The sequence below is a fragment of the Sitodiplosis mosellana genome, unplaced genomic scaffold, assembly GCF_009176505.1.
Source record: "Sitodiplosis mosellana isolate CC-2019 unplaced genomic scaffold, AAFC_SMos_1.0 Smas_scaffold_54, whole genome shotgun sequence".
In the NCBI taxonomy this organism is placed as follows: domain Eukaryota; kingdom Metazoa; phylum Arthropoda; class Insecta; order Diptera; family Cecidomyiidae; genus Sitodiplosis; species Sitodiplosis mosellana.
Window position 1 is genome coordinate 237,031 of NW_022595296.1, and position 18,203 is coordinate 255,233.

The following is an 18,203-nucleotide window of genomic DNA, read 5'->3' on the forward strand; positions in this document are numbered from 1 at the left end:
ATTAGATTTATAAGGATATTTAGAACACATAATGAACTATTCAGTCGGTCTATCTGGTGTTATTCTTGGAAATGTAAATGTATATGTGTGAATATTAATTCGAACTTGTTCATGTAACTATGAATAATTTAAATTTGTCACTTTCTTTCGTTGAATCGTATTCGTTGTCATGCCAAAAAAAAACCTACCATTTAAAATGGCCCATTTTTATCTATCAATTTTTACTATCGTTTATACGGAAAAGAAAATTATTTCTAACCTTTGGTCAATTATTTCGTTTTTCTTAGTTGGCCAATGGTGGATTATCATACTTTATGGTGCTTAGACAGTTTGCAAAATAAATTTTGGTGGATCAAAAAAAAAAATGAAATGAAATCTTTGTTCAATGTGTCGTCGATATCACTTTTAAGAGCTAGTTTTTTTCTTCAAAATCTCAATTTTGAAGCGTTTTAAATGTTTGCGGGAGACAATGTCGTTGCGGGACACAATATTGAAGGCCTTATTTGTCTTAATGAACCTCAGGGTCTAATTAATCTATTATCGATTAGTTTGAGCAATTTTCAACATGCGTTTGCGTCAAGCAATTTTGTTCAATGCTCAAAATTCGATTTTGATTCAACTTAATATTAAATTTTTTCGTATGAAGTCGTGTAGTCATCAAATGTCGCATCAACACGGTGTGTCTTGTCCTTTTTCTGCACTGTTTCGGTTCGATATTTGCTTTTTTCCGCGAATCTGCAGGAAAATTACAAAAAATTGATTAAAAAAAATTGCCCGATTTTTACCCAGAAAATTGATCAATTTGTAAATCAATTGACACCCATAGAATTAAACAATAACTTTATGAGCTCTTTAAATGAGACGGAAAAAAACTTAGAACAAAAATGGGACGAAAAAAGTTGCGAGCAAAAGTGACACAACTCAGCATTGGGTAGAAAAGATGTTTTTTGCATTTTTCTCGCTAGTGGGAATAGATAACGATTAGATGTCTTCGGCATTATTGTAGAAAATAAAAAGAACTACAAATAAGCCCAATACACCTAGTTACTATCGCTTTCCAGTAGCGAGAAAAATGCCTCTATAAAAATTTGTCTCTATTTTACTCTGAGTTTTTTTCCGTCTCAGTTATGGATAAAGGGCTAATAAGTTGTTCTTTCATTCTATGGGTGTCATTTGTTCAAACATGGATTTTTTTTTGAATTTTCATAAAAAAATCGTTTTTTTTTCAATTTATGATTTAAAAAAATCAATTTACTGGAAAAAAAATCTGAATTTTCAAAAAAATGCCACAAAAAATAGTTCGTTGAAAAATGTCAATAAAATACACAAGAAAATGTCTTGAATTGAATCCACCCCAAATGTTTCAATTCAATCTTACCTTCATTTCGATGATTTCTGCAATTTTCCTAAAGAATTTCCGCTTCCTCCCGTCCCGACCAAAGTCTATACACTGACGTCATGCTTCGAAACCGCTTCATATTCCTGCATTTTCTCGTTCACGAGTCGTGCAGCAAATTGCTCAAAGCTTGATTGATGATCGTATTCGGTCCCTCAAATGTTGAATTAAAAAAAAATCGTTAGATTTTTACTCAAAAAATTGATCGATTTGTAGGACAATTGTTCAAACATGAGTTTTTTTTTAATTTTTGATAAAAAAAACGATTTTCCTTTAAATTTTACACAAAAAAAGGGTCAACTTACCTTGTGTATTGAATTTGTTGATGACCAGTCCATTACCGAAAATCAGTTCACTGCGCCAGTACCTGAGCTGCAGAAAATTCAAATACAACGATGCCAAACTCTCTGGATCATCATGTGTTTTGACCTTGTGTTTCATGAAGTTGAACGGATCGCTTGTTCGAAACATGCACAAATCGCATTTGAGTGCATACGTATGGAATTCCAGGTGATCGTAAAAAGAGTTCGGATCGATTTGTTGGTGGCAACAATCTCCAACCAGTTTGATGGTCTCCTTATCCACAAATGCTAGTGATAATCTCTCCAAATCCCTGTGCTTCAACGAATGATGTGCCCGATATTCGTCTCTTGTTTCGAACACCTCGGCGCAATAATCACACTTGACTTTTTTGTGCACGCCAATTTGCAGCAATTTCAAGAGTGTAAAATCGTTCATACGAATCGGGTTGAATACATTAGCTTCCAAAGCCAACGCATGATCGATATGAAAATGTCCATCAGCTTCGTTACTTTCGTCATGTTCATCGTGACCGTCATCGAGTTGGTCATGTCGATGGAATGAGTGGTCACAAAGAGCACATTGTTTCACCGTTTCAAATGCTTTGACCGCAACGAATGGCTCGTCCGGGTGCTCATAAGCCATGTGTTCTTGGAGACCTTGAAACGTGCTCATCACGTCACAATAATAACAGCCCACCAATTCGGCCATATAAAATCGGAATGGCTTTGCATCCGATCGCTTGTGCTCCTTCTGCCAATGATCGTAAATCCCTTCAACTGAACTGCTGCACATCAGTTTCACGCCGTTCGCATTCTCGCAAAATGCACAGAAAAATAGCATGCTCCGGTCAAAGCCAGAACTATCACTTTTGGCTGGTTGATACGAGTCTAGCCATTTAAAACCGCGCCGAACCACATACGGTTTGCGTGGATGCGTAACAGAGAAATGTTTCAACCATTTTAGTTTATCGGTGAAGTACTCATCGCATAGACCACAAACCAATACCTCGCGATAGTGCAGCGATGAGTCATCAATCGAACAAGTAACCTCCAAGTCATCGGTCGTGGCTTTGATGAGTTTAAGGGCTTTAAAATGGATGTCATGGCTTGGATGCGCGTCCTTGAAATGAGCAAAAGACTCTGGAATATTATGAACTCGTTCGCCACATAGGGCACAATCCAGAACAATTTCAATCAACTCGCTGTCTGGCGAAGCGTTGAATCGACGGGCGTTCCGCCAAAATTTCAATGGCAATCCATCATGTTCACCCATCATGTGTGCTCGCATTTCGTCTTCGATCATCGTAACGTATTCACAGTTGAAGCACTGATGCAAAGTGGATGCATGTGCTTCGATGTGGCGAAGAACATTCTGGACGGCAACAGTCGGTTCGGTCTTTCGATTGATCAACAAATTGCAGTGTGGACAGTAGAATGTTTTGAAAACGCTGTGCGCCTTGTGGAAATGCTCCGCATATTCAGCCGGTGTGTTGCCGTGGAATGTACAATAGCCAGCACCACAACGATAGCGGTCACGACGTGAGACGTATCTGAATTGCGTTGGTATGATGTGTGTCTGCGGACAAACATCCGGCACAAGAGTCACTCGAGTAACGTGGATCTCATAATATGCACACAGATCTTCGTGCTCTTTATTCAAATGATCCATAAGACGGTAGTCATTGATTTGAAAATGGTCACACAACTGACAAATGAAACCATCTAAACCATTACCTATATCGTGGGCACCAAACACATCGATAATCGAATCGGCCGGGCAACTGATGTGATCGTCTTTGTTGGAGAATTGCGCATTACATTCGAAACAATAGAATCGTTTTTCATCGGTGTGCTCCAATAGGTGTTGCTTCCAATCATACCAGGACAAGGACAATTTCTTGCTGCACAACACACATGGACCAGTGATGGCACCGTCACGGTAGACAAATGTACCACGGCTTTGGCGCAGTTTTTCCAATGATGTCACCGAACGTGTGGGCCGAGTCGAAACTGAAAAGAAACGATTGAGATTTTGGTTAGCTGAGACGGTTTTAAGATGTACACTTGATGTAGATAAAATTGCTGTCCTTTTTTGCGTTTGAAATTAATTGTTTGAACATTCAATTTTAAATGGGAAGATGAAAGGACACATTTTAGTTTTCAGGTTTAAAAAAAATGTGTTTTTTTGCATTGTGCAACTTTTCTTTGTGTTGAAGCGGAAAATGTGCTTGCAAAACACTACTTTGTTTTCATTCAACGTGTTTTCTTTGACATTTTCCAAATAGATTTTTCAGAAGAAAATTTCAAGCCTGATAACAAACGTATGCAATGTACTTATTGATTCTAATCGAATTGCAATCATTTTTTTACAAATTTATCTGCCCCACGTGACGTCGGCTATGCCTCTAAATTGCCTTACTTTCTAAATCGCACACGTGCAGCTTCAACAATTTCTTCCCTATCTCTTCGTTCAAATCAGTTTAAATTGCCTGACTCCAATCGATTTAGCCTGACACCAGTCGGTTCAGCCTGATTAATAATCTGTTTCAGTTGAGTATCGGCGAGCATAATTGCAGACTTGACAATATTTTCAATCATTTCTTTTTTCTTCAGCCATGATAATCATGATTGTCAGTCTGTTGTTGGATCATCAGTAATTGATTCAACAACCCGCGTTGCGAATACGACTGATTATGACATTCCGATCACCTTGGTTTCGGCAGAAAAAAAATTTATTACTTACTTTTCGTATCATTTTTCTGCCATTTTGCTGCTTCAGCACTTTCGACACTTTCTTCACTGGACCTTCTTTTCTTCAATCGAGACGAATCCATCATTCTCCGTCAAATATGTGCTGTAATGAACGAGAAAAAATCATTAGACTTTTTCAATTCTTTTAAAAATCATTAGCATAGAAAAACGTGAATTAATTTATTGACAAAGGCGATTTTACCGTCAGTGACACTGTTTCACAAATAACAAATGTGAAATGAAACCACCAGACAATATGATTCAATGTAACAGCGGTCAATGTGCTTCACTAGCACATTTCCTTGAGTTTTGATGCTATGAACCAGCCTTCCTTTCAGTAGAATATATTTCTTTATTTCTCCTGGAATTTACGACTGAAAAAAAAAATCGTCAAGACAACAATGAGCCAACAAGCAATTTTGTATGTTGAGCAAATATTTTCAAAAAAGTCGAAAAGTGGAATGATCGAAAATTATTCAAAGTCATGCACAGAGAGTTGGCACAAGCCACATTAGGGTGGTCCATTTTTTTCTATCAATATATATGGTCAAAAACACCCATTTTAAGTACGGCTCTATCGACCACTAGATTTTAACATTTTCTTGATCTGAAAACGGGAATCAGCTAGTTCTGAGCCCAATTTAATTTTAAGCCATTTTGAGCATATACCTTACCATGATAAATCAGTTTGGACCACCCTAAGCCACATGTGATTAGTGAGAAAAAGAAGCTTTCTTCTCTGCCTCAATTGTGACAAAACGTTGACACCGGAACCAAATATTTTGGTCTAAAACAAAATCACATTAAGGGACGCAATATTTTTGGCACTAGAATGTTCGAACATTTGCCACTGTTGATATCATTTTTAGTCGAAAAGTGTCAATTTTAAATTGGCAATTGAATTTCTACACCAAGTTTTTTATGATCATAATAAATCGCCTTGTCGCCGAACAAAGAAATTTTTTATTAGTGAACTATTTTTGTTCACAAATATAAACATGTTGCTTTGGAATTGTCAAACCTCACCTCAATATGTCATGCAAAATGTGATTGACTTCATGCACTAAATGTTTGCCATTAATTTGGCCAAGTCAATAAAAAAAACCACTTTTATTCAACACTAATGAGCGAATAGCGAAAACGATTGTTGTTTCCACTAAATTTCTTGTCAATTTCTTAAAAATGTGAATTGCATCAACCAAAGGAATGTGTGTTGTTTCGACGAGCGATGGAAAAATATGACGTTTCGGCTAATTGCCACTGACGCGAGCGTATCAAATGTAGACACTATTCACTTGATGTGAGTGTGTATTGGAGAACGGCATTGCTTAATATGACATCAGAGTCACACACAGACACACAAATGGACACACAACTTCTACCTCGTTCACAACTCATGCAGAGCGAATGTGATTTAAAGGCGGAATCAAACGTTCTATCATAAAATGCAGCACTTGTAAAAATGAGACGCATTTGAGATAGGAGATTCACATTAACTTATTTAGAGCTGACTGAGATTGAAATTTGTTTACAGCTGACGATTGGAATGAAAGAAACATCAGAACGCCGATTCATAAACAAATTATGTACTGAGATGACATTTTCATGATTTAGAGAATGCTGTTCTTTGTTAAGAGAATATTTCTTTGTTTTTATTCAATTTTATTTCGATTTTTTTCTCCGTCTTTCTTTATTGAGATAAATGCTTATGATGTTAACAAATATGAGCTTTTTTATGTGTAGAATTTTGAATGCAACGTCAAATGATATAAAATTGATGATGTATGATATGAAATAATGAGACTTTACTTTCAATTGGTCAAGTACATTCACACTGGCTAAAGAAAATCTTTAGAAGAAATAGTTTTTTTTATCTTCAGAATAAAATAATTTTTTCGCTAAAATGAAGAGCTAAAGAGGAAAACCGTACTATTAATCAACTAGCACGGATCAATTGCCTATTCCGTCGATCAATATGAGTTGAACTGGTCCATTTAAAATCCACTAAATTGTAGAATCGAAGCTAAAATCACCTCAATATGCTTATGCTAACGAGCTTCGGCATCAGTACGGCTTGAATGGATGCAAGTTAACGGAAAACCAGTAGATTAGATCCATATGTATTTGGACGCATTTTGTTCTGAATTGTCTAATTATGAGTCCCGGCTTAAATGTGAATAAAAAGACACAGAATAACGATAGAGAGTTTTGTTGACACTTCAAAATATAAATCAAAATATTTATTGTATTAAAAAAATCATGTATTTTCCTGTTCCATGCATGAATTGATGACGAAAAAATTTAAATTAACGAGCGAACAAATTGAGCAAATACTATTAGATTGAGCAAAATATAAAAAGATGAGTCTTTTCCCTAAGTGTTGAATATGAATACAAATATGCTTAATACGGAGATGCTTTGAGATATAAATTTTCTTGTTGAATGCTTGAATTTGAGATTTGCAATTTTTCTCGTCAGAAATCTTACTAATTAGACCAGTCCGAATCGTCTGCTACAACCATTTTACTCATGCCACTCGGCCCAGCATGATGGTCATCCGAATCATCAATGGGATATTTTTGGAAATTGCTAGCATCGTTTGGTTTGTCCCAATTATCATCATCAGCATTGCCAGATCCGACTGCCCAATCTGGTTGGCTACACCTCCAATTCGCCCAGGTATCAGCTGGATGCTGATAGTTCAGAACACCATCGTCAATACGAGTGTTATTCAAGTTAAAATTAATGGCTTTGTGACCGAACATGCCATGAATGTAATTCAAGAACAATGGATAGTTGGATGGTTCAGATTCAGCTGCAATAATTTCGATCATTTCGAATTCAACGAACTTTAGCGGGAAACTAGCGAAAAAGTCCTTTGGATGGATGAAGATCTTCAAATGAGCAGCGCCATGAAGTTCCATACGTTCCTGGTCGAATGCCAGAAAATCGATCTTGGTGAGTTGGTCTGTGAAACCATTGAGAGAGATTTTTGTTAGTTTCACCAATTGACCAATAGCAGCCAACATGGTTTGATGAAATGTTTCGAAATTGTCGCAAAAAATTTCGTCGATATACAATTGACTCAAGTTGGGCAACTTTGCAATCAAATCGGCATATGCATATGGTAAATGTGATGCTGCGATCCGCAAAAACTGTAGATTGTCGAATGTATACATTGTGGTAAGCACCTCGTCAATGGAAACGTTTAATTGCAGGCCAACCACGTTCAAATGTACGAATGCCAGTTGCGAAATGATATCAGCTTTGGAAACCACCAGATGCAAGTTCACATTTTGAACAGCGAGTAACTTCATCAGAACAGTCATCGTATAGTTGAATTGGATGTTCCAACCACTTGGACCAGATCTAAAATGCACGAACAGTTCGTCAATTTTCACATTCTTTGCCATCAATTGAACGATGTCATCCACATTTGTGCAAAAAAGTGAGAATCGTCGAATGTTTGGGTTGGTGTCGAGCAATGATTTTATCTTGTTTGCATCTGGACCTAGCGAAGGTGAATGCAACTCGAGGCTTTCAAGTTTGGCGTATCGTTGTTGCAACCAGTCGGTGCTGGTGAAATTCGAATTTCGAACAGTCAAGTGTTTCAGATTTGGCGCATACTTGAAAATGCCATCGTACGGATCCTCGACGATGGCAGCATAATCGATGGTGATGGTCTCAGCAGATTTCAGCATGTCGACAAGTTTGATACCAGCACCATCCAATCTGCGCCAATCGTTGAAGTGGATTTCCTTCACAACACCCTCCATCTTTTCGCCCTTGTAGAATTCATTGACCACGTCTAACTTTGTTTCCAGGCCATCACCGTTCAGGATCACATTTCGGATGCTTTTGTCAAAACACTTGATGTACATTTCATCGCGTGGCTCTTTTACCCATGTGCCGTCTTCTTGAATCGAATCGATGCGCATGATCTTTGATGGATATTTTTCTAAGAACTGTTTGCCGCACAAACTGTGCAATCGAGTACAGGTACGACTGAGAGCACACAAGTCATCTAGTGGCAGCCGGCGCAGAATATCGTAGCAATAATCATCCTTGAGATCCTCAAACGCCGACTTATTCACTTCGTCATTTTGTTCCCAAAGCATGGCCGTTAATTCACGCTGCGCAAATGATCGATCTGGAAAAGCAAAGAATTCAATTGATTACTGAAGTGCGAATGAAAATCATACCTTTAGAGTGGTTGCTTCAAAAGACTTTTGCTGAAATAGTTGTTCACCAGCGAAGCTGCCAGTTGTTAAATTCGAAGAAATTGTAAAGCTATCCTTTTTGCGGTGATGAATTTGATTTCGAATGAAATGTCAGAGCATTTGCCACTGTTGAAGAAAATTTAGTCAAAATGTGTTAATTTTAAATTTGCAATTGAATTTCTACACCACATAGTTTATGATCATAATAAATCGCCTTGTCGCCGAACAAAGACACTTTTTCTTGGTGAAAAATTTTTGTTCACGAACATAAACATGTTGCTTTGGAATTGTCAAAGTGACCTTACCTTAATATGTAATGCAAAATGTGTTTGACTTCATGCACTAAATGATTGCCATTAATTTGGCCAAGTCAATGAAAAAAACCACTTTTATTCAACACTAATTATGAGCGAATAGCAAAAACGATTGTTATTTCCACTTATTTTCTTGTCAATTTCTTAAAAACTCAATGTGAATTGTGTCAACCAAAGGAATGTGTGTTGTTTCGACGAGCGATGGAAAAATATGATGTTTCGGCTAATTGCCACTGACATGAGCGTATCAAATATAGACACTATTCACTTGATGTGAATGTGTATTGGATAACGGCATTGCTTAATATGACATCAGAGTCACACACAGACACACAAACGGACACACAACTTCTATTTCGTTCACAACTCATGCAGAGCGAATGTGATGTAAAGGCGGAATCAAATGTTCTACCATAATATGCAGCGCTTGTAAAAATGAGACGCATTTGAGATATGTACGAATTTCACATCAACTTTTTTAGATCTGACTAAGATTGAAATTTGTTTACAGCCGACGATTGGAATGAAAGAAACATCAGAACGCAAATTCATGAACAAATTGTGTACTGAGATTACATTTTCATGATTCAAGAGAATGATGGTCGGTGTTGAGAGAATATTTCTTTATTTCTGTTTCAGTTTTATCTCGATTTTTTCTTCGGTTCAATTTTCCTTTATTGCGATCAATGCTTATGTCTAGTTATGTTGACAAATATGAACTTTTTTTATGTGTAGAATTTTGAATGCTACTATACTAGGGAGTTTCCTTACTTCTATGAAACGAAACACTTTTTTTTTACTAAGTGTTTTTATTTTATTCTTAAATTGATCAAATGAGGCACAAGCAGAGCTATGTCTTGCTTGGCTGGTGAGTTACAGAAGACTACGTTCTAGAGACACATTTTTTCCCTAGCTTAACTAATTGTTTTTCTTATCAATATTCTGCAAAATAGTGGGGAAGGCATATTGACCAATGAAATGAGATAAGTAGGTAAAAAGGGATGGGTTTGCACTTGACAAGGTATTGGGAATGTGAACCATCAATTCGGCTTAAAGTTCCGAATGGTATGGAAGGTAGACGAAAGAAAAAGGGATTAGCATATGCTAATTGTTTTGAGTGCACATTTTGAGCACAAATGTCGGGTACGTCGGGAATTACCCAAAAAGGGAAGTCAGTTTATGACGAAAATGCATCAGTTTTATTGCCTAACGTGGTACGTAGCTGAACTGCGCACGCATGTTTGTTGATGTTATACTGTATGGGGGAATTCCAAATGCAATTAGGAGATGAAAAAGACAAGAAAAGTAGAAACGAGACGAAAATAATAAAAATTATTGAGGATGCAGATAAATATTGAAGTCTGCAACAAAAACAGAAATGTACTTTTGGTGCTCGACGCATATTCCATTCATGCGAGACGGTACCATATATAGTCATAAAGCAGTTCGGTACAAAATATGAATCGTGTAGTCAATTGAACGCAATGGCAGTGCCGATATTGCTATACACTACGTCAAATGATGTAAAATTGATGATTTATGGAATGAAATAATGTAACTTTGTTTTCCATTGGATGAGTACAGTCACACTGGCTGATTAGCTTCTTCAAAGAACTTCTTTAGAAGAAATGTGTTTTTTTTTTCTTCAGAATAAAATATTCTTTTTCTCAAAAATGAAGAGCTAAGAGAGACCAATACATTAATTCTATGTCAAAAATGAAAAAAAAAAGTTCAATAATTTTTCGTCTTAAACGGAGATATTTGTTTGCCAATCATTTCTGAGTTCAATTTTTTGTTCTTATTCTAAATCATTTTTTTCTTCTTTTGATTTTTCTATTTTTTTTGTGGATTAAAAAAGGATCAATCGCTAATTCTGTCGATCAATATGAGTCGAATTGGTCTGTTTAAAATCCTTTCGTTTGTTGAATTGAGACTAAAGTCACCTCAATATGCCCATGCTAACGAGCTTCGGGTTGAAGATGAGTCCAGATGGATCTCAATCAATACGGATTGAATTTGAGTCCAGAAATGAGACCACGTTCTTGTGCCGTATGAAAAGTAATGACGAATCCATTCGAAGCCACCTGATGTCCCTTCATTTTGATATTTGTGCTGAATTCGTCTTCCATATCAAGCGTCAACTGAATTTGATACTTTTTACCGGGCTTAATGATGACTGGTTTGTTGAGCCACAAATTGTATTCATTGTCATCGTATTCCAGTTCAATGTCATCGTCTTCATAGATAGTGCGTAGCCCAACCTTGGCATCATTTGTGGTGGCACGGAATTCGAAGATTTTTATTTGACCGGGAATATCATCCATGATTGGGCTGAAATAATCGTCGAAATAATAAATTTCGGCACAAATGATACCACGCAACAGCAATGGTTTGTTGGTTGAGAATGTTTCCACTTCCATGTCAGCGATTTCGTACGGCTGGTTCGAGATGTTTGAGTTGCGTTCGCAAATTATGAACGGTAATTTGTACCAGGCAGATTCACGACCGATGTTCACTTCTGTCTTTGTTTCGAATTCTTTCGATGCAATCGATTGGATGATGCTTCTGCGCTGATCAGCCGTGAATAAGGTTTCGTATGACGAAAAAATGGTGGTGAACTCTTGCATTGGCATCAATTCATATCGAATATCGTAGAATGAGTCGCCAAGATGAGCCAATATTACATCGCTGTTCAGTTGATCCTGTTTGGCCGTTGCCTTGACCCATGCCAATGCAGCTTCGAACAGCTCAGTTTCAACACAGGTCAACGAATCCAACTTCAAAATACGAGCCATGATCTTCTGATCACTTCTGATGAAACTGCTCGTTTTCAGCACCGTCGATGTGTTGATGCCGATCGTCACTTCGCACAACTTCTTCAGTTCGTCCCGATTACAGATCACCGCCAGAGCATACACCCAACACGCATTGTCGTTGGTCAGATTGTCGGACAAAAATCGGCTGCAAGCTGAAACACAATCAGCAACAAAGTACTTTTGACCCAGATTCATGACGGCGGCCACGGTTGACATTTTCACTGCTACTTCCGTGAAGTAGAAAAATTGCAAAAAATCTTTGAAAGCAACCGCTGTTGTATCAACAATTTGCACACAGTCTTTTTCTTTCCATGAACCATTGAACATTGCACGGAACACCTTGCTCACCGCCATCAACAATGGTTTGTGAGCTGGAACAGTGTCGAATTGATCGTTTTTGGTTTTGAATATAAAACGTACGTCAGCGGTTACACCATCTAAATATAAGGTATTGATGGCCGGATTCAGAGCTCGGTTGCTGTATTTCAGCAAAGACATTCTGATTGATGTCGGTGGAAATTGTTCAGCGATTTATTCGGTATCCTCTTCACTTTTCTCCTATTCGGATGGCTCTTTGGGGTTGACGAAAAAACAACTGTGGGGAAAATTGAGAAATTTTTCAACAAAATATTTCAACTTTGGAATACAATTTTAATGATTGTTTGATTGAAATGGATTGTCGCTTTCACAAAACCATAACCATAACCAAAACACATCAAAATAAAACTCAACAATACAAATGATTCAACCAATAAATTGTTTACCTCAAAAAAATGGCCGGCTTCGAGAGCTTGATTATGAAATAGCTATGCAATGAACGTAGGTTAGGAACAATTGTTGCGTAATTCACGACAAATAACAAGAAGTGTCTATTCTTTTCCAATATAATCAACTTGAATCGAACATGAACGTGCAACAGTTTTGACAAAATTCTTTTTTCGATTGAAGCTGAGAAAAATGCACAAATTTATTGAAAATTTTTGCAATTTGGGGTTCGACTCATTGTTCCGATGCTCTATGTGTTGTACAATGGGTGTCTTTTGTTAGGCGATCGAAATGTCATGTTGTGTGAGTGTGTTTAAAGCAGCATCACTCACGCAGAGGGCGTTGGCTATCGATGTAACACAAATTCCGACCAGAATTTCAAATTCAAATTTCAAATTTATTCAATGAATTTTTGGTTTTTATTTTTTGATCAATGAAATCAAAAAATTCTTTCCAACAAAAAGTATGAGCCAGTTATAATTCAATGGATAATTGTAATTATTCTATTAGAAGGTTTCTCTCTTCGGGCGAAACATTTGAAATTGCATATTTTCATCTCATTGAATTACTTACCCGAAAAAAATGATTAGGTGTAGTGGCCACCACGTTGCTCGAATGAAACTCAAGTTAAAGCCATTTGATTAAGTTCATAAGAAAAATGAAAGAAATGCTGAAGTCAAATAGTCAAAGTTTAAGGATAGATAGTTTTGCTTACATATTAAAGTGTCAATCAAAATGTTTATTGTGCTTAAAAGATAATGTCTTTTCGTGTTCCATACATGGAAAATAGATGACGATTAATGTAAATTGATTACGAAAAAAATAAACTAAAAGATTATGTAAAATATGTAAAAAAATGAGACTTTTTCTTAAATTTCTATATTGATTATGAATACGAATAAAGAGATGCTTTCAAAGGCTAAAGTTTTGATACTTTTTTTTTGCTTTTAGATTGTAATATTTCTCTTTGAATATTTTGATTCTGTCTTCAATCGTGCCACTTGCATTACGGCTCAGTCTGCTTGACCTCCAAATCACCTTCATCACTTTCATAACCTTCAACCGTTTTGCTCGTACCACTCGGCCCAGCCTGGTGGTGTTTATTCAAGTTATAGTCGAAAGCTTTGTGCCCAAATATGCCATGAATGTAATTCAAAAAGAATGGATAGTTGGACGGTTCAGTTTCGGCTGCAACAATTTCGATCATTTCGAATTCAACAAACTTGAGCGGGAAACTGGCGAAAAAGTCCTTTGAATGGATGTAAATCTTCAAATGGGCAGCGCCACGAAGTTCCATGCGTTCTTGGTCCAATGCCAAAAAATCGATTTCTGTGAGTTGGTTAGTGAAATCATAGAGAAAGATTTTCATTAGTTTCACCAGTTGGCCAACAGCAGCCAGCAAAGTTTGATGCAATTTTTGGAAATTGAAGTGGGAAATTTCGTCGATGTACAGTTCAGTCAAGTTGGGCATCTTTTCAATCATATCGGTGTATGCAAACGGTAAATGTGATGCTGCGATGCGCAAAAACTGGAGATTCTCGAACGTATACATTTTGGTAAGCACCTCGTCAATGGAAACGTTGAAATAAACACCAACCATGTTTGAATGAAGGAATGCCAGTCCTGAAATGATATCAGCTTTGGAAACCAACAAATGCAAGTTCACATTTTGAGCAGCGAGTAACTTCATCAGAATATTCATCGTATAATTGAAATGGATGTCATTAGCAGTTAACGCACCACCACTTGGATCAGATCTAAAATGCACGAACAGTTCGTCAATTTCCACATTCTTTGCCATCAATTGAACGATGTCATTCACATCTGTGCAAAAAAGTGAGAATCGTTGAATGTTTGGGTTGGTGTCGAGCAATAATTTTATCTTGTTTGCATCTGGACCTAGCGAAAGTGAATGATACTCGAAACTTTCAAGCTGGGCGTATCGTTGTTGCAACCAGTCGGTGCTGGTGAAATTCAAATTTCGAACACTCAAGAGTTTTAGATTTGGTGCATACTTGAAAATGCCATCGTACGGATCCTCGACGATAGCAGAATAATCGATGGTGATGGTTTCAGCGGATTTCAACATGTCGACAAGTTTGATGCCAGCACCATCCAATCTGCGCCAATTGTTGAAGTGAACTTCCTTCACAACACCCTCCATCTCTTTGCCCTTGTAGAATTCATTGACTACGTCTAACTTTGTTTCTAGGCCGTCACCGTTTAGGATCACATTTCGAATGCTTTTGTCAAAACACTTGATGTACATTTCATCGCGTGGCTCTTTTACCCATGTGCCGTCTTCTTGAATCGAATCGATGCGCATGACCTTTGATGGATATTTTTCTAAGAACTGTTTGCCGCACAAACTGTGCAATCGAGTACAGGTACCACTGAGAGCACACAAGTCATCTAACGGCAACCGGCGCAGAATATCGTAGCAGTATTCGTCCTTCAGTTTCTCGAACGCCGACTTATTGACTTCATCGTTCTGTTCCCAAAGCATGGCTACTAGTTCACGCTGCGCAAATGATCTTTCTGGAAAAGCAAAGAATTCAATTGGTTACTGACATGCGATGCGATTCGAATACTGCGCAATTTATTAAGATGAACGTGACTTGAACTTTTTTATTGGTGGGCAAAGATAATTGTGTTAAACCTACAAGCCTCTGTAGAGTACGAAGTAGTGAAAATGTGAGGAAAACATTAAATCCAAAAGTTTATGATTGAAAACGGAATGATGGAGAGTAACCAAACCGAACAATGAACAAGAGAAATGTTTTTGTCAGCAAATGATTCATACCTTAAAAATGGCTGCATCAAAAGACTTATTGTGAAATAGCTGTTCAACAGCGATGACACTCGTTGACAAACTGTACTGTTTTTGTTGTTGCGGTGATGAATTTAATTTCAATTGTATTTTAATAATTCGGTAGAGCTCACTTTTGATATAAATCTCAATAAATACAAAGAAAAATCCAAAAATTCAATGAAATTTTTGTAAATTATGATCTGAATCACTTGTCAATGATATGCTGTAGTCTACGTCGTTTTGTTTTATGAGTAGCTCTGCGTGATATGACGTGTTATTGCATGTAGATCTACATGATGTCATCATCCAAACAGAGTGCGCTTTGCACTGTCAACATGAATTCGGAATAGAATGGCGAATTCGAATTCCGAATGAAAAATTTGTTTGGAGACGATTTTCTATTTTTGAGCAGATACAATTTCAGTAGTTAAATTATATATATATATATATTAGGGCGGGTCAATTTGAAAGTCGATGAGCGCGATAACCTAGCGCGATTCTATGGACCATTCTAAGAATTTTTCTCGTAGTACTTTTTTAGTACTTTTAGTACTCGATATGCAAAGTTCTTGAGGAGTACTAAAAACTTGCTTCAGGTGGCGTTGCTCTATTTCAAGCAGTTGAAGAGTTATGTGGCATCGAAAATGTTCTAAAATATCAATTTGTAGCGAAAAGTGGTTTTAAGCCAATAAAGTGAGTTGAATGTGATTTTTTCAGGCTGATATGATCAGGAAAGTTGTTCAGCTTTTCTTTGAATATAAATTGTTGAAAACGGTGAGTCAAAAAATTGTATACTGCGGGAGTTATGGTTAAAAAATGGTGAAAAAACGTCAATTTTCCCAAGAAAAGTAGAAAATTGTAGGAAAGCGCCCTCTGGCGGCACTTTTTTTTAAAATAAATATCATAAATGGATTCCTTGACCCCGAAAACCCCCCATAAAAATATGTTTTTTGCCCTTTTTATGCACTTTTTGAGTCCAATTTTGATTTTTTGGGGAAAATAACTACATGTAAAAATGGGCGGGCTCGTTTTTCGAGATAGAGCTATGGTCTCTTGGTGAGAAGTTCTTAGAATGGCCCATAGAATCGCGCTAGGTTATCGCGCTCATCGACTTTTTTTTGCTCCCTACAAATTGACCCGCCCTAATATATATATAAAATTACCACAAACTGAAGTTAACTACACTCAGTTGTATTAAACAATCGGATTGGATAGTTGCCTTTTGAAAGCGGGCAATTTGAGTTTTTAAACAAAACATAGACATGATGCACACAGTCGTATAAACCACAATATCCTTGCTAAGCTAATGTTAGAGTGCAGTGTGGTGCATTAAAACCACTCTGATTTGAAATATGCAAACAATTTTTTTTCTCGTTATTTCGTAGCCTTTTTTCTGAAAGAAATTTGAATTGGTAGTATTGAAAGTGAAAGAATTGAAACTTGAACAGATCCAATGAACGCGTTTAATGATCATTGAATTCAGGTTACGAGATATGTCAACATTTATTGGGGAAAATACACATTACAGTTCTTTCCACATTGTGTAAAGGAGATAATAAATGAGTCATTCCATTCAGAGTGTAAGCAATTTCGCAACAAAAACAGTCTCAAAGTAATTATTTCTAATCGAAAAAATCAATTGAAACGTTCGGATTCGAAACATCAAAGCAATCAAAAGATTTTTCGTGTAGTGAGTATTTTCATATGGAATTTTAAGAATAAATTTGTTTTCACAATGCGAAAGGTGCCATGACTCATGGTCTTGCTTCTTGGTGTTCGAAAAGGACAACCACTTGACTCGCAACAATTCCGAAAAGTTGTACTTGGATGCAAAGACGGCTGATGTGAAATTTGCGTTTGGTAAAGGCACTGACCACGTTGAAACTGTTCCTGCTCATAAGAATATCCTGTCGGTCTGCAACCCAATGTTTGATACGATGTTCTATGGTTCACTGCCCGAACAAGGTGACGTCCCAATCGTTGATGCATCTGCTGCGGCGTTCAAAGAGTTCCTGCAATTTTTCTATTTGGCAAAGGTGCGACTCACGTCCGAAAACATCATCGATGTGTCGAATTCTAGGGGTTTCACGCAACTTAAAATTCATCTAAAATTTCAATATTTCTCTCTTTTCTCTAAAATTCTCTGGGATTCACCAAAATTCGTATTATTTCGAAATATTTCAATATTCACCTTGAAAATTATGTTCTGGAAGTGGGTTTTGGTGGATCCTCAGGATGGATCAGACTGGGTTTGACAATGCCCTGGTCCATCCTGAGGATCCACTTCCAGAACCAGGAGCGGTTTTGAACAATCCTGAGGATCCACCAAAACCCACTTCCAGAATTTTTAGATTCAAAAAATTCTAAAAAATTCGAGTTTATGAACAAAAAGAAGCAATATCTATAGTTTACACATAAAATGGTTTTATTTCCAGCTATTTAGTAAAATCTTCGGCCTTCGAGTTTGCGTGAAATCCCTAGGTCGAATTTGTGCAAGAAGTACGAGCTAGTGGAAGGGCTGGCTATCTGTGAAGAGCCATTGCAAAAGTCATCCACCAACAACGAGATGTGTTCCGGCTATGCGTTGGCCATGCTGCCTGAGATACCGAACACGATACAGTTCTGCGAGCAAAAAATCAAATCGAACGCGGAAGCAATTTTGAAATCGACCAGTTTTTTGGAATGCAATCGCGAACTGCTCGACAAAGTCATTCAGTTGGTGACTCCGAAGTGCAGTGCATCGGCTTTTGTTGATGCATGCATGGCCTGGGCCAAGGCCGAATGCGGACGTGATAATCTGCAAGAAACTCCAGCAAATCTCAAAGCT

The 18,203-nt window shown here is 37.3% G+C and overlaps 4 protein-coding genes across 9 annotated transcripts; all 4 read right to left on the reverse strand.

Moving 5' to 3' along the window:
* Nucleotides 1–37: 37 nt before the first annotated feature.
* Nucleotides 38–5,806, reverse strand: LOC129570340 (uncharacterized). Of its 4 annotated transcripts, XM_055449909.1 has the most exons (7): nucleotides 5,476–5,806; nucleotides 4,652–4,823; nucleotides 4,442–4,552; nucleotides 3,433–3,708; nucleotides 1,702–3,348; nucleotides 1,379–1,550; nucleotides 38–735 (listed from the first exon to the last, which is right to left on the reverse strand). In XM_055449909.1, the coding sequence occupies exons 3-6, from the start codon at nucleotides 4,533–4,535 to the stop codon at nucleotides 1,444–1,446; spliced, it is 2,124 nt and encodes a 707-aa protein (XP_055305884.1). In that variant the 5' UTR covers nucleotides 4,536–4,552; nucleotides 4,652–4,823; nucleotides 5,476–5,806; the 3' UTR covers nucleotides 38–735; nucleotides 1,379–1,443. The 4 variants fall into 4 exon arrangements, with proteins under 4 accessions (XP_055305884.1, XP_055305880.1, XP_055305881.1 ...); XM_055449905.1 differs by having other exon boundaries at nucleotides 1,702–3,708; nucleotides 5,476–5,805; XM_055449906.1 differs by having other exon boundaries at nucleotides 1,702–3,708; nucleotides 5,124–5,804.
* An 849-nt stretch (nucleotides 5,807–6,655) lies between these two features.
* LOC129570342 (uncharacterized) lies at nucleotides 6,656–9,315 on the reverse strand. 3 transcript variants are annotated; one of them, XM_055449911.1, is made up of 3 exons: nucleotides 8,975–9,315; nucleotides 8,652–8,795; nucleotides 6,656–8,599 (listed from the first exon to the last, which is right to left on the reverse strand). In XM_055449911.1, the coding sequence occupies exon 3, from the start codon at nucleotides 8,565–8,567 to the stop codon at nucleotides 6,936–6,938; it is 1,632 nt and encodes a 543-aa protein (XP_055305886.1). In that variant the 5' UTR covers nucleotides 8,568–8,599; nucleotides 8,652–8,795; nucleotides 8,975–9,315; the 3' UTR covers nucleotides 6,656–6,935. The 3 variants fall into 3 exon arrangements, with proteins under 3 accessions (XP_055305886.1, XP_055305888.1, XP_055305887.1); XM_055449913.1 differs by lacking the exon at nucleotides 8,652–8,795; XM_055449912.1 differs by having other exon boundaries at nucleotides 6,656–8,795.
* A 437-nt stretch (nucleotides 9,316–9,752) lies between these two features.
* Nucleotides 9,753–12,733, reverse strand: LOC129570347 (BTB/POZ domain-containing protein 6-like). Its single transcript, XM_055449919.1, has 2 exons — nucleotides 12,564–12,733; nucleotides 9,753–12,394 (listed from the first exon to the last, which is right to left on the reverse strand). The coding sequence occupies exon 2, from the start codon at nucleotides 12,295–12,297 to the stop codon at nucleotides 10,984–10,986; it is 1,314 nt and encodes a 437-aa protein (XP_055305894.1). The 5' UTR covers nucleotides 12,298–12,394; nucleotides 12,564–12,733; the 3' UTR covers nucleotides 9,753–10,983.
* A 549-nt stretch (nucleotides 12,734–13,282) lies between these two features.
* Nucleotides 13,283–15,625, reverse strand: LOC129570369 (uncharacterized). The gene is made up of 2 exons (XM_055449944.1): nucleotides 15,368–15,625; nucleotides 13,283–15,102 (listed from the first exon to the last, which is right to left on the reverse strand). The coding sequence occupies exon 2, from the start codon at nucleotides 15,068–15,070 to the stop codon at nucleotides 13,571–13,573; it is 1,500 nt and encodes a 499-aa protein (XP_055305919.1). The 5' UTR covers nucleotides 15,071–15,102; nucleotides 15,368–15,625; the 3' UTR covers nucleotides 13,283–13,570.
* Nucleotides 15,626–18,203: the final 2,578 nt, after the last annotated feature.